At 43.8% G+C, this 15,094-nt stretch overlaps 1 protein-coding gene across 10 annotated transcripts in view; it reads left to right on the top strand.

The window, feature by feature from the left end:
• The window catches only part of Nbea (neurobeachin), a 545,747-nt gene extending 533,511 nt beyond the window's left edge, over positions 1 to 12,236 (top strand). For all 10 annotated transcript variants that reach the window (XM_076574103.1, XM_076574106.1, XM_076574104.1 and 7 more), the window contains 4 exons: positions 4,802 to 4,903; positions 6,608 to 6,804; positions 8,479 to 8,630; positions 10,441 to 12,236. In XM_076574103.1, coding sequence (XP_076430218.1) covers positions 4,802 to 4,903; positions 6,608 to 6,804; positions 8,479 to 8,630; positions 10,441 to 10,531 — 542 coding nt within the window. In that variant the 3' untranslated portion in view covers positions 10,532 to 12,236. The remainder of the gene's footprint in view (positions 1 to 4,801; positions 4,904 to 6,607; positions 6,805 to 8,478; positions 8,631 to 10,440) is intronic.
• Positions 12,237 to 15,094: the final 2,858 nt, after the last annotated feature.

Below are 15,094 nucleotides of genomic sequence, written 5' to 3'. Positions count from 1 at the left end.
GGCTCATTCTCAATCCAAGGAATCTTATTTAGGATGTAATAAATGTTAGAGGAAGCCTGGGCAGCTCGTGATACTTCTCAGTCACAGGACATTCTAAGCCAATGGCTATTCTGCATAGTGTCCCATATCATCTCTAGAGACATTTTGCATTGGTGACAGGAGCAGGACTGCCTTCCTCTTGTTCTGTTTGTCGTCTCCCTTTATAGGCCTGAGACTTTAAGGAAGGTGTTAGTCTGTGTTGGATATAACATGAAAATCAAGAGTGACTAATTTCTCTGACCAGACTGGGATATCTGAGCATCTTGTGGCTGTTTTGTAGAAGAGGAAGGACCAGAAGGATACTAAGTTCTAGACCCCTGTGAAGGTGTGGTCAAAGACACCCCATTATGGGTCACTGGTATGATCTAATCTATCAGTCACTGTCCTTAGCTATTCCAGGAAAGTTCTGGCAAATATTTGAAATCACAGTATCAGTGAAATTCCTATAATATTTGATGCTTTATTTTGGAACTTTAAATTAAAATTCCATCATATTTTTGTAAGTGTAAGCGTGAATGAAAATGGTTTGTACCTCGATTCTGTAGTGGCATCACCAAGGCCATAAATAAAATCTGACCGCTGTGTGTCACTAAAAGGTTCATTCTCTGATACTCACAGACAGGCACTGAGGACTGTGGGTCCCAGAACCTCAGCTCTCGTTCCTTAGCTGATGTAGAAGGGCGGAAGTCCCCTTATTTCAGTAAGAACCATGAGCAGTGTCTGTGCTGACCATCTCTCAGAGCTACAGTCCATCTTAGTGAGAGTGCTCCTGTCATGTCCCTGTGCAGCACTGGCAGCCTTTGTAGTTTTCCATGTGTTTCAAGGATGCTAAAATAAATGCCTGTTGATAAAGGTGAGATGGAACTGCATGTTTAAGCCCTTTCTGTGTAGAATTCCCAGTGCTTGCCTGTGAGGACCAGATGCTCTTGTTCCTTATCCACAGTACTGGAGTGAGGCAAGATGAGGTTTCCTCATCGCTGAGGAAATGAGTGGGAAAGGGGTGAAGTGCATGGTCCTTGGAGAGGAGGTCTCACCTGCACCTCCCTCTGTGCCAGGCCCTTTGACCCCGAGCTCCATCCATCAGCCATGATGTGACAGTGACAGGATATTACCAAGATCTCGAGTGACTGTTGGGGTGTGTGACATCTGTCCCTGGTGATGAAGTATAGGAAAAGCACTTGTCCTTGTGCAGATTTCCAACCCAAACAGCTTTGAAGAAGGCTTTCTTTACTTTCCCAGCTGAAGCTGGAGCAGTTAGGAAAGAGCAATGCTTCCAGGGCCCTAGACAGCGCCATTTAATATTTACGTTCCACCCTCTGTGATCTGAGATCATAATGAAAGCAATTAGACAGGTCTTTGAAGAGCTACTTCCTTATGGAAAATAGACCACATAAGGAATTTAAAATTGTTTTTGTTCATTTTTTTCTTAATTCTTTACCATTGAATGTTTGCTTTTTTATAGCATATTAGGAAGATTTATTAGAGATATAATTTATTAAAGATATAATTTCAGGATTTTTTAGTGTATTAATATCTCCAGAGTAATCAGAGAGACTAAAAGTATGCCTGGGAGAGAAGGATAACTGGGTAAGTGCAGTTAACCAAGTACAAGGTAGTCTGCATTTGGATTCCCCAGCACACACTGGGGTGCTCAGGAAGTGACCTTGCACATCTGTATCCCCAGCACTGGTAGTCACTGGCCAGCCAGTCTAGCCAAAACAGCAAACTCCAGGTTCACTGAAACAACCTATCTCAAAAATGAGGTTAGGAAGCAATGGAAGACACTGGATATCAACCTCTGGCCTACAAGTGTGCACACATCCATCTTATTAATGCCTAATCACCTTAACAGGAGACTGAAGATGTCTTGGAAGCACAGTTTTTCAGTTTTGTGAATATGTTTCAGACAAACTCAAGGCTGACAGGTACTTTACCGTTATTCAAAGCCCATTACTACAGTTTGCATAGATTGAGAGCTGATGGGAAACTACTGTGGGCTACAGTGCTCATTCTCCCAGTCTGCACTTCAGAAAGACTTCAAAGGAGAATTTGTGTTGATAGATCTGAGAAGACTCACCAACATGGACAGTCTCTAGAGAAGCAGAAAACAGTAAGCCCTTCCCGAGTCACAAGAGTGCCAAAGGGGCATGTCGGCAGCAGGTGCACATGCCAGCCCCTGAGCCTTCGTGTCTCCGCACCTGCGCCTGACAGTGAGTGCCAGGGTCTCAGGCCAGGACACGGTTCTCGGAAAGAGGAATGCCAAGACCTAAGGCCAAAACACAGGGCAGTTCTCGGAAAGACGAGATGGGGATATGGGGAGGTACCCATCCAGAAGGAATTCACAGAGAAAAAGCAGACAAGGAACCAAAAAATCTCCCCAGGCTGAGAAACCTACTCCACAAAAACAAACAAGAAGCAGGAGAGAAAACTTTTAAAATGTGTGATGCTCTTTAAGATGTAAGAAGGGTGTATTAACAGTTCTACATTTCTTATGCAGGGCTGAGTACAAAGGAATTCATTTTATTTCTTTAATCTTAAGCATATAAATACTTAATGTGTAATAAATATTTTAAAAATTCCCTAATTCCAGAAACAAAGGCAAATCTGGCTGCTATGTTGGAAGACCCAACTTGGTTCTTTTTAAAGAAGAAAATTGTCATCAACATCACAAACGAAGAGAAGGAGGGCGATTGTCACATCTTACAAATGTATTCTTGGGTCCTTGAACCCTAGCTAGAAAAAAACCAGTCTTACTCACAATTCATCTTAAGACAAATTTCCACTGGAAAAAATTCAAGGCATAATTATGACCACAAATGGATTTCATCTGTGTTACTACCTGAGAGAAATTTTAGTTTCATAGGAATGAATGAAATTTAGCACAAAATATCATAGAATTTTCTGTCCTCAAGGAATTATCTGCTGATCTCTTAGAACATAAGTCTTCTAGAATTTTGGAAGAGTTGGCTGCAGTTATAAGACCCAGGTTACAGTGTGGCTCTTCAAGGTGCAATGGCTTGTGAAGCTGATGGACTTAAAATGAAGTCATTGTATTCAGATATACATACACACAAAGGCGGCTTTCTATGTATGTGCTCTTTGCTAGAAGGATACTGCAGACATCAAAGATCAACCAATGACATAGACCATATGAGTTTAGTATAGTGCTTTAAAAATGAGGAGCAAAATGAGACATGGGTGACTATAAGCCACGTAAGATTTGAGTAAGTGTGTTGTTCCTAGAAACAGGGTATTATAAGCCATAGTTAACATTGCTGGCCTCAGCTCCTCACCGGTAGAAGGCAGCCAGGCAACTGGGGACTGTATTCAGAGGTCGGGCACCAATGGGAGATGACTCAGCCTGACTTCCTAGCTAGCTTTGTTCCTAAGAAGTGGAAAATTGAGATACTTGTCTTTCCTTTGCAATTTTGCCCATACCCCCTCCTGCTTCCAATCACCTCTGCCTGTTTGGGTGGAGACTTAGGAGCTGTTTTTAAGTGAGTATGAGAGCATGAGCTTTAGACATGGAAGCTCCCACTCAAATCCAGCTCCTGATACAGGAGGCACTCAGGAAGGGGCTGAGTAGCCCTACAGAGCCTTGTGGGACAGACTATGTGGAACTGGGGAGTTTCTTAAACCCTCTCCACTCATGACCCCTTTGCACCCGTGACATTTTTATACAACCATAGTTATACAGGTGTAGAAAGAGGTGTACAAATCAAACACCCATAATAAATCATAGACATCTGTATTAAAACAATTCTTTGGTATACCTTTAATTTCATCCGTTATCAAAGGAGAAAGCAAAGTTTCATTGAGATGATGTCTTCATTTTAACATGAAGGATTAACTCTCGATTGAACACTGGACACTGGAGGATGTAGAACATTGTGTACATTTTTCATAGTCCATGGACTTCTGACTTTATAATTGAGAATGCTACTTTATAGAAATCCATATTACTAAATGGCAGGAGCATGTGTAGTCCCTTTCAACATGGTTGGAAATTCTGTCTTACTCCCGAGTCGGAGTTTACTTAGTATTCTAATAGAAGTCGTGTCAACAGCTTTCAAGATCACATAGTCTGATGCAGTTCAGTCTAGATGTGTATTCAGTTGACACATGATGAAGATGACAGTAGGAACAGGTACTGAACGGAACCATCGTGTGTCTATAATAACAGAAAAACGCATGTGTGCCCAAAGAACTACAGTCCCTAACCTGTGGCTGTCTGGAATCTGAGTCAGGTGCTGCAGGAAGTTAGTGTTGTGTGGCACAGAGTACAGGAGCACGTGTTCAAAACCATGCCCACAGAGCGGTGAGCTACCAGCCTCCAGAAACGCCACATGCACATTGTCATTGGATTTTGAGTTACTTTGTGGCCACTGTGCTTTCAGGAACCATTTACTGTTGCCCAGTGCTCTGTGTCTCCCATGTTCATGTTTAAGCTGGCACTGGAGACAGTGAGATGACCTGACCTCACACGATGTTGCCATGACTACATGACCCTACATATGTTTGAGAGGATAGCCACTGACACCTCTGAGCATGCACACGGATTAATTTCCCCGCTGTCCCCACCGGCCTGTAGCAGGGACAGTAGTTATGCCATGTCACACGTGAGGGACAGGCAGAAGGCAAAGTGAGTGGCTCCGGCCATACAGCTAGTAAATGTCCTTCCTCATCGTCGGTGACTGTTTTGTGAGTGGCTCATCATGTCTGCACTGGTCTCCAGTGATGCCCTGTTGCTGTTTCTTTGTAGGTGACTATCCTGCACCCAGAGCTGTCCTCACAGGCCATGACCATGAAGTTGTCTGTGTCTCCGTCTGTGCGGAACTCGGACTCGTTATCAGTGGTGCTAAAGGTCAGAAGCCATTTCTTTCATTTTCTGTCTCTAGGCAGTGAGCATTTTCTAGCTGTGACTCTTGTTGATTTCTTCCAGAGGTTCAACTCCAACCGGTGTAGCATCTGGGTTCTCTGCAGTTGCTTAGTTTTATCAAAGATTAGTATTATTTACCAGCATTGCCATAAAATATAGTTAAAAGTTTACAGTGTGGTCACTGGCGTTCTTACCCAGACACTGGTAAATTAAATTTGCAATGAATCCTCATGATGCAGCCATGAGAAGGGGCATTTAAAAGACAAAGGATGCATACCACTAATGCACTGAACTTGGATCAAGTTACTCACTAGTCTGGCTTTAGGACCTTCACTTCCTCTGCAGGTCCTTTCTCTGCAAAGCTGACTCTGCAGGGAGAGAGGAAAAGGAGACAGACTGCTTCATTTCCTGTGTAGAAGAATTGTCACCTGAAGAGGCTCTTCTGATAGGGTGGCTCTTCTGGGCTCTTCTGACAGGGATTACAGGCCTCAATGGGAACTGTCAAGGCAGAAAGACCATAAGGGCCAGAGTGTAGGAGGCTGGCCAGAGCTGAGCAAAGGCCTAGAGCAAGAGATGGATAAGGGCTTAGCATTATTATTTTTAGTGGGAATTCCTTGAAAGTTTTTTTGGGGGGAGATAGGGGGTAGGTTGCTATTTTATTTTTTATTTTTGTCAAGGTCTAAGACTCCAGATGACCAGACATTGTTGTCAGAGATTGTTCGGCAGCATTATGGAGTATGAGCAGTCTGAGAAAAAGAGACCATTTGCTTTGTATTTCAGAACAAGTGAGCCTAGCTCTGCAGGTGCAAGCAAAAAGCTTCTTTCCTACAAGTGGTGACAGCAGAGAGATTCGCTCTTTCCCACAGGTCTCCATAGCCCTCCCCCTTTTAGTCGGGGGAGAGATTAAGTATAGTTTGATATTGACACCTTTTTTGTGTGTAAAATGTGGCTATTCAAATCAATTGACATGTAACCACAGTTTTTGCAGGCTTTGGTTTTTGAGTGAGCAAAGAGGCAGGCATATAGTATGAAGTTACAGCATTTGTTTCCATGATTAGGTCAGTGGAAACTGAATATATTTTCTTAATATATTTTCCAAGGCCATAAAATTGCCCTGAAATAAGATAAGCCTTTCTCTGAATCCTTCCCACTTTTGCCCCACTGTTAATATTAAAAGGCAAAAAAATATTTCTGTAGTCTGAATTAATCAATTAACTTCTTAATTACACATTTACATCTTACATATGAACTACAAAGGCAAAGCTTGCTTGGCGGTGACATGTCTATACTGTGATGCTGAAATCTGAGGCAACTGGAGAAATTTAGCAACAGTTCCGATCATTTTCTTAATGAGAACCTTCTAAAAACACAGTAGATCAAACTTCTTGGGCATACTCTTTGCTCACTTGACTTGGGAACTAAAGCTGGTTGTGATGACTGTTACTGGAGGTAGGGGAAGAGATTTAAACTTTAGAGCGCTGTGGGTGCTGCATCACTGTGTGTGTTTCTGTGTGTGAGTGTAGGTGGGTGTGTATGCATGCACGTGTATGTGAATAGTGTTACAGCCACAGCACACCTCTGTTGTCTTCATTTCCTTTAACAAACCCCAGTGCCCACTCAGGTGTGGTTTTGGGTTGGTGGCCCTGGTAGTCTCTCTAATTAGCCTGGAATCTGTGTTCCCCACTGCAGAGGGCCCTTGCCTTGTCCATACCATCACTGGAGACCTACTGAGAGCCCTAGAAGGGCCAGAAAACTGCTTGTTCCCACGCCTAATTTCTGTATCCAGTGAAGGCCACTGCATCATTTACTATGAGCGAGGACGGTTTAGCAACTTCAGCATCAATGGAAAACTTTTGGCTCAAATGGAAATCAATGATTCCACCCGGGTGAGTACACATCAGTGTTGAGCAGCAAGAAGCCATAGGAGTCAGACTTACTTGACATCAAAATGGCTTGGTGTAGAGCTTCCCCGGCATCCACTTAAACACATGCTGGGTTTGAAAGCATGCAAACTCATGTTGATGAATGCTTTGAACAAACCCAAGATTGCTCAGTACTGAATAAGCAGCTCAATGAGTAGACTCTAGAGACCACAGTTATTTGCCCCTTCACAAACAGTGGTCGTGGCTCTATGTTCCCATGGTGTCCTAGTTAGAGTTTCTATTGCTGTGATAAAACACCATGCTCAAAAGAAACTTGGAGAGGAAAGGGTTTACTTCAGCTTGATCACAGTCCATCATGAAGGGAAATCAGGAACTGAAGCCCAGACCAAGGAGGAACACTGCTTACTGGCTTGTTCCTCATGGCTTGCTCAGCCTGCTGTCTTATACAAGTCAGGACACCCCTGGGCAGGGCCCTCCCACCCCAATCACTAATTTTAAAAAATGCCCCACAAGCTTGCCTACAGCCCAATCTTATGGAGGCACTTTTTTCAATTAAGATTTGTCCTTCCCAGATACATCTAGAGTTCTGCCAAGTTGACAGAATGATCAGAACATGTGGACAAAGAAGCCTGTCCTGAGAACCCTGACTGTTGCCCTCATTCACAAATGAAGGACAGTGGCTGGTGCCTCAGTACTAAAAACTATTGTGAAATATGTCTGTTCTTTATGCTGTCTCCATTATTTACACTCAGATTTTACAAAATGGAGTGTTCTCACAGATTGAGAACATTTCACAAAGTTCTCTCTAATCTTTCTAGATTAGTTTGGCAATATTCTCATTATGACTTTCATAAGTTTATAACCAAATTAGCTTTAAAGATTTTTGTTTTAATTATGCTATATCTGGGGAGCAGGGAGTGTGCACACTTGAATTCAGAGGAATGAAGTGGATATCAGATTCCCTGGATCTTGAGTTCCAGGTGATTGTGAGCCATGGGTGCTGGGAACAAAACTTGTGTCCTCTAGAACAGCAGGAAATACTCTTAACCACTAAGTCATCTCTCTAGCCCCTTAAAAATTTTAATTGTTTCAATTGGCTTTAATAAGTCTTTTAAAAAACAAAACAAAATTTTGATAAATTCCATATTGAAAGTTCTATGGATTGGATCTAGGAAACTTGGACAGCTGACTAAATAAGGAGATAATGTTAAGGAGATTGACAGTGCTTTCCAGGTAGTTGGTTAGTGGTCTGTTGGTTTCTTGGTAGGTGGGTGGTTGATTATTGAGTGGCTGGTTGTTGGTTCGTTTGTGATTGGTGAATGATATGGTTAGTTGGTTGGCTGGTGGTCGGGGGATGATTGTTTGATGATTGGTTAGTGGTTGGTAGGTGATTGATTGGTGGTTGGGTGATTAGTAGTTGGATGTTGATTGGTGAGTTGATGCCTGGTTAGTTGGTAGTTAGTTGGTGGTTGGTTGGTTATTTCATAGTTGGTTACCTGGTGCTTGTTTGGTTGGTGGGTGGGTGGTGGTTGGTTGGGTATTGGTGGCTGTTTGGTTGGTCGGTTAAGCTTGCATACACTAAGGCAAATGCTTGACTGTTCAGTAATTGCTGCTCAGTCATGACCATTGACACAAAACAAATGAAGAGATCATTGTTATCGGCCTTTTGTTCTGAAGGCTATTCTCCTGAGCAGCGATGGACAGAACTTGGTGACTGGAGGGGACAATGGTGTGGTGGAGGTCTGGCAGGCCTGTGACTTCAAGCAGCTGTACATTTACCCTGGATGTGATGCTGGCATTAGAGCAATGGACTTATCCCATGACCAAAGGTGAGCCATGCCAAGGGCAGTGTGATCATAGGAACAGGCCGTTAGCTTGGCATTCTCCTCCTCCCACCCAGATTAAGGAAAGAGAAACATAGAAAGGGCAAACTGGAGATGAGTAAGAACCCAAGGAAGGCCCAGCTTTTCTACTATAGAAAAGGTTTCTTGGAAGAATATTGGCTTTGAAATATTTTAAGTATTAACACATAAAATAAATGTAACAAAACATTTTTACAGTCTAGTAGAATGGTACAAAGGACTCAAGAAAAACAGTATGCAAGTCCAGTCAGTAAACTGCTTGCTATGTAAGTATGAGCACTCAATTCAAACCTCAGAACCCACATAGAGAAGCCAGGCATGGTGTGCACACTCATAACCTCAGCCCTGAAGAGATGGGACATGATGATCCCTGGGGCTTCTGAGCCAGCCTAGCCTAGTCCATGGGCTCCAGACAGAGACCCCATCTCAAGAACAATAGAGTGTCTGAGGCATGAAGCCAAAGTAGTTTTTTAGCCTACACACACACACACACACACACACACACACACAAGAAAAAGACGTGACTTGATGCAGCTTGAGGAATAAAAGTTTTTAAGGAAAGCTTATGGTTACCATTGGAGTAAACCAGTAAATAGATGTGGCATACTTCCTAATTATTTGTATGTGCACAAGTTGTTTTTTTTTTAATGTGTTTTAAATGTCTTCTCAGGTAGATTATTTGTCTTTCAATTCATTCAAATGCTTTTTGCAAATATCTGTTACCAGTATTTTAGCTAAAATATCCTGCCACGTGCTAAGGAGACATAACAAGGTGACCCATTGCACGATCCTAATCTAATTGCATGGCAGAGGAGCAGGACCAGATCCTGGGAGGAGATGAGGAGATGATTGGCCATGTGAGCAGCTGAGGAGGAGCCATTTGTCAGGCTGGGTCAGAGTGGGCGTCAGTGAACACCTGCAGAGCCATAGTAGTGTAGGAAAGGTGCCAACTGCTTCCCTATTTCCATTTTAATCTCATTCTCAATTTTGCTTATGGGTTCTGTGCAAAGCAGTGCTGCATTGGGACAGTTGACGCACAGAAAGTAGAGCTGGTATACACATATTGGGGAAGTAGGTACAAGACACATCGGTCTGATGATGGGCTGGATTAACAGCTGAGCACACTGCTCCATCAAGACAGAATGTCATGAGACGTGAACTCAGTCAGTGACAGTGAGCTATCCCAGAGAAAGGAGCCTCTGATTGGTTAGAAGGCACAAGAGGGACAGAGATGATCTCACCTACATGGTGACTGCAGTGACTCAGGATGGATGCGCGAAGTCTGGAGGTTTTATGATACTACCTGCTGTGTACTAAGCTATACAGTGGCTAAGCTGTCCAGGAGACAAAACAAAATTGGTACCTGAGGCTTCAGGAAGACTCATGGTTCGTATACCCACCACCCATATCCAGGGTATATAGTGAGTAGGTAAGAGATGGAATAGTTAAAAGGACACTAAAAAATAAAGGCCAGAATTCCACAGAAAAGCCCGGGCTCGTCCCAGAGGAGGATGTGGGTAGACCATAAATACAACAGCTGAGAGGCAGTGGAGCCCAGGTCACCAGAATGTGTGGTTTTGTGGGCTTGACTAATGCTCTCCCGCAGGGCTCTCCACTAGCTGAGCAGCCCTTGGCAGAATCAAGAAGAAATGCTAGACCTCTCTCAGTGTGCACAGTTAAGACTTGGGGACTTGTGAGATAAGGCCCGTGTCCAGCATAAAGTGGAAAGTGGGTACTGTTTTCCTGCCTCTCTTCACACCCATCTCTGCTTTTACAGGACTCTGATCACCGGCATGGCTTCCGGCAGCATTGTAGCTTTTAATATAGATTTTAATCGCTGGCATTATGAGCATCAGAACAGGTACTGAAGAGAAGCTGCAGAAGCCACGTTCAAGTGAGAGCACAGTGCTCTGTGGAAAGGCAGTCTCTCTGGTGGGGACGTCGTCCCATCGGCTGTTTGTACATCCATCCCACCTAGCAGTCGCCGAACATCATAGTCAGGAGCCATTTCACCCTGTTTTCCAGGACTGAACACCAGCTGCTGCCAAGCAAGCTCATATCATGTAAATTATCTGAATTAGGAGACGTTTTGGTAATTATTTCATATATTGTCGTTTATTGAGAAAGGTTGTAGGAAGCCTCACAAGAGACTTTTGACAATTCTGAGGAACCTTGTGTCCAGTTGTTACAAGGTCTAAGCTTTGAACCTAACCTGCATCCCATTTCCAGCCTCTTTTCAAGCTGAGAAAAACAAAACCCACGTTTGATACTTTGTACATCATATGCATCTTATTTAAAGGGATACTTTTGTAAAAGTGAAACCTTGTATAAAGAAAGAGCAGCCTTTGTTAATTTACTGTGGAGGTACAACCTGCATGCTCCCTACTCCCCACCTTTTGATGGAACTGGTGCATTCAAGATAGAAAATGGAAAGGACGCAGCTTGTTCAAAAGGGTTGAATTTGGGCTCAATCAGCAGTTTTAACATTTTCACCAAAATATGATTTGCACTTTTTATTCTAAATTCATCCCTTCTAAGTGAAGTTTGCTCATATAGCATTTCGATACTAAGCCATTATTTGCCATTGTTGGTAGTTTATACAAAGAAAATTCAGCCCTGCCCTTTAGGACCTGATGATGCAGCAGAAAGGGAGCCTGGGGGTGAGGGCCTGGTTTCTCCTGTGTGGAGTGGGAATCATGATCATTAGTCCCATTGCATCAACTTCCCAGCACCTGGACGTCGCGCCCCTGGTGTCAGCCCACTGGCTCCGTCTCCATGTCCAGGGAGGATGAGGATGCTAACATTTCCCCCTCCTTGGTTCTCAAATAACTTAGTTTAACAATGAGTCAGACTTTATTACAACAATAACTGAACTTATCCCTTCGTTCCTTGTGAGATTCTCACCTAAAGCCACATTCCTAGCCTAAGGCACTCCATCTTTTACAGTATCAAATGATGGCTCTCAAATGATTTTTCCATCCATCGTCCCGATCCAGCCATCACCCAGGGGTCTATACATTTTCTTCATGTTTCTTCTTTGTATATTTGGTGACTGTATTGTCATAGATGTACATATCGTGTCGGTAGGGCTATGAGGCATGTTACAGGAATGTAATTTTCTCAGAATTTCACTCACTTGCAGTCATTTATTTCAAAAGATAAAACAGGATAATGGGTTCTTTGTATTGGCACTTTGCACCAGACACATATCATTATTTATTGCTGTGATTACTTATTTGTCATCCACCTTGTACTAGAAAGTTTTAGCACTGAATTATTCCTTCTTCATTGTTGTTTGTATTTATGAAATTCTGAAATTATGGGGAATCAGTGTACTGATTACGTTATTCATCACCAGGCTGTGAGCAATATCTTGAGTTTGTAGCTTAGAATTGGGAAGGCACTGAACATCTGGAAGACAAGGTCATTTCATCTTGAGATCATGGTGAAATATTTTGGATATATAAATTCCTTAAGCTATTGTAACCATGTTTTATTGCAAAGATGTAAAATATGCCAGATGTGTGTGAGTTGGAAATCAAAAAAAGAAAAATAAAATATGCAAAGAATTCAGATTGCTTCACATGCCACTGGATACCTCAGTGACACACATTCCTTACACTGGCCCCTGAATCTGAAAAATCAGCATTGCCTCCTGTGAGGGCCTCACATGCAGAACCATGAATGGAGCCCTAATAAAGCCAGCAGTCATCTTGTCCTTTGCCAAGAATGTGGCCAGTGGGGTCCACGGGGACAGGAACCAAGCGATAAAGGAAATGTCTTCTTACGTGAGTATTATCAGATAATGGCATTTTTATCTAAAAAAAATTACCCACACTTAGTAGAGTTCATCAAGGCCAAGTAACTCAGGCAGGGACTGAGGTCTGGAGGAGCTGAGCAGCTGCTGGCCACAGCAAGGTGGGTGATGGGCAGGTCAAGCTGCCATCTGCATTACTGTAATGGGAAGGGTGTGGGAGCCTGTTCTCAGGTTCCTCGTGGCTTTACCCAGCAGGTCCGCATAGAGGATGATCAGGACCATGGGCCTGAGTGCAGGTGTCTGAGATGGTCTGCACTTGGCAGTCCTGGGGGAGGAGGTCTTTTGCTCCACCCCTTGGCCTCTCTATAAAAACCCTGGGCCAGAGACAGTCGGGGCCCGTTGGAATAGGTTCCAGGCCCTCTCAAGGCTATCCTTTATTTTCTATCTGTTTATCTCCGCAAGATTTTCCGCTATAAATCCTTCTATCTAATATTTCCTGCTGATTGCACTCAAGAAAACTCTGGGAACTGTGGGGGTGGTGGGTAAACGCCTCACAGAAGGGTGGGGGCAATGGAACCCCAAGACGGACTAGCCCTCTTTGCATCCTGCTCCAAAGCCATACACTTGTCAGGTGCCACAAACTTCCGAGCTCCTTCAGCCCAACCTGCATGGTAACTGTCAATTATTCCTGCAAGTCAGTCACTAAATATCTGCTGAAAAGATCTGGAAACTGCACTCCTTTCCAGCATCATCAGCTGCACTCCAGGAAACCTGCTATTGGGGGTGCTCTCTAATCTGACCTCCTCTCCATCGTACCCTGCTCAGCATTCTTCAGGTGAAGTCTTGGGAAGAGGGTGGTTGAGCTTAAGAAAATCATCTGGAGGCTTTAAAGAGTACAACATAGGAGTCCCAGTCCCCACATGATCAGACGTATCGCCCTTGACTACATCTTAACAACCCTGATTTGAGAATTAAAGTCCAGGCCCTGAGTCCTCCAGTTGGCTCAGTCATACACGTGTGCAATCTCTCTCTCTCTCTCTCTCTCTCTCTCTCTCTCTCTCTCTCTCTCTCTCTCTCTCTCTCTCTCTCTCCCCGTGTGTGTGTATGTGTGTGTGTGTGTTCACACCCTCAGCCATCCTGTCCATTTGCAGAGCTGGAAATGTAGCACAGTTGTCAGAGTGCCTTGTATTCATGCACCAAACCCTGGGTTCAAGCTCCAGCATGGGAGTAAACCAGGTCCAGTTAATTCCGGGTCATCTGTAATTGCAGTTCTCAGGAGGTCTTGGCAGGAGGATCAGAAGTTGAAGGTCATTATCGGCTACATAGCAAGTTCAAGGGCAGCCTGTGCTGCCTGAGGCATTGTCTCAGACCAAAAACAACCATCACATTTGCAATCTCTGAGAACCCCTGAACCCTTGTCCCCAGAATTCTTCCTCCCTGGAGTGCCCAGGCTACTCACATCACCCCATTTAACATCTCATTGAAATTGATTTCAACCCATTGGGTCATGCATAGTCTTGTTTGCCAGGCAGAGGTACCCCAACCTCATTTCCATGCAGCATTATAATAAAAACATCTTTTAAATTAAACTTGAGCAAACAGATACAGCTCTTCTTTGAGGTCAGTGAAGTTAGAGTGCCATTTTAGGTAATGTGACAACCATTTGCACCAAAGAGACAGCAAAAACGGAGGCTCACATGCTGTAGAAACACAGCATCCGGAATTGCCTCACCCCCTTGTTTAGGTACCACCATGCTAAGAGCTGCCTAAAGGCTTCAAAAGAGCCTCCTGCCCTGGTTATGAAGAGAGCAGGATAAGACTCGGAGTAAGTGAATTCAGTTATAATCAACGCCCTGAATGTCACTCAGTGAAAGACCATTTCTGTTGCCTTTTATGCTAATTTACAAACTAATCATTATCCCACCTCCAAAAAGCCATCCTCAGGACATCATATCCTTACTGTGATATTTCTGCTCTTCCTGGAGTTGAGTTTGGGATGACAGCACTCTGCTACACAAATGATCTGGAGTGAGTACTGGCTGTCCACAGATGCGATATAAACCAACACACAGCACGTCTGCCCTGGAAACTGCATGGTGGTCACTTGGTTGAGGTGGTGCCCGTGGTGCTTTACCAACACTCAGTGTGTCTCTGTCATAAAACTGGGCAGGGGACTGTTACAACACACTGGCACTTGTCTCCTTCCTGGGTCACTGGGATTCTAATCTTACAGCCTCGGGGCAGTATTTGTGATTGGACAAGATTCTCAGCAATACACTAACAAACATGATTGCTGAAAAGAACCAGGTGATTTCAGATCCCCAGGCAAAAATGACAAAGTTCAGTGGGATGGTCAGGGGCCCATGAACTTCCTATAGCTCAGCACCCCAGCCTCCCACTGCCTTCTCTCACGCTGCACTGTGGGACCCAGGTACTCATGCTTCTATCACCATGCAAATCCTGGGCTCTCTGCCCATCTCAGAAATACTAGTTACAGTGAGTCCCAGCAAACTGCAGAAGAGGGACTGTTGAGGTGTTTTAATTAGTGCTTTTAACAAGAGACCACACAGTGGTTGAAAGAAGACAGTGCTGATAGATGATTTGGGTGAGAGCTTCTTTGATTGGAATGCAAAAGCAGAACCCCAAACCTGGAGGCCTTCCTTCGTAAATATCT

The sequence above is a fragment of the Peromyscus maniculatus genome, chromosome 6 (assembly GCF_049852395.1).
Source record: "Peromyscus maniculatus bairdii isolate BWxNUB_F1_BW_parent chromosome 6, HU_Pman_BW_mat_3.1, whole genome shotgun sequence".
Taxonomy (NCBI): domain Eukaryota; kingdom Metazoa; phylum Chordata; class Mammalia; order Rodentia; family Cricetidae; genus Peromyscus; species Peromyscus maniculatus.
This window is presented reverse-complemented; position numbering and strand designations above follow the sequence as displayed.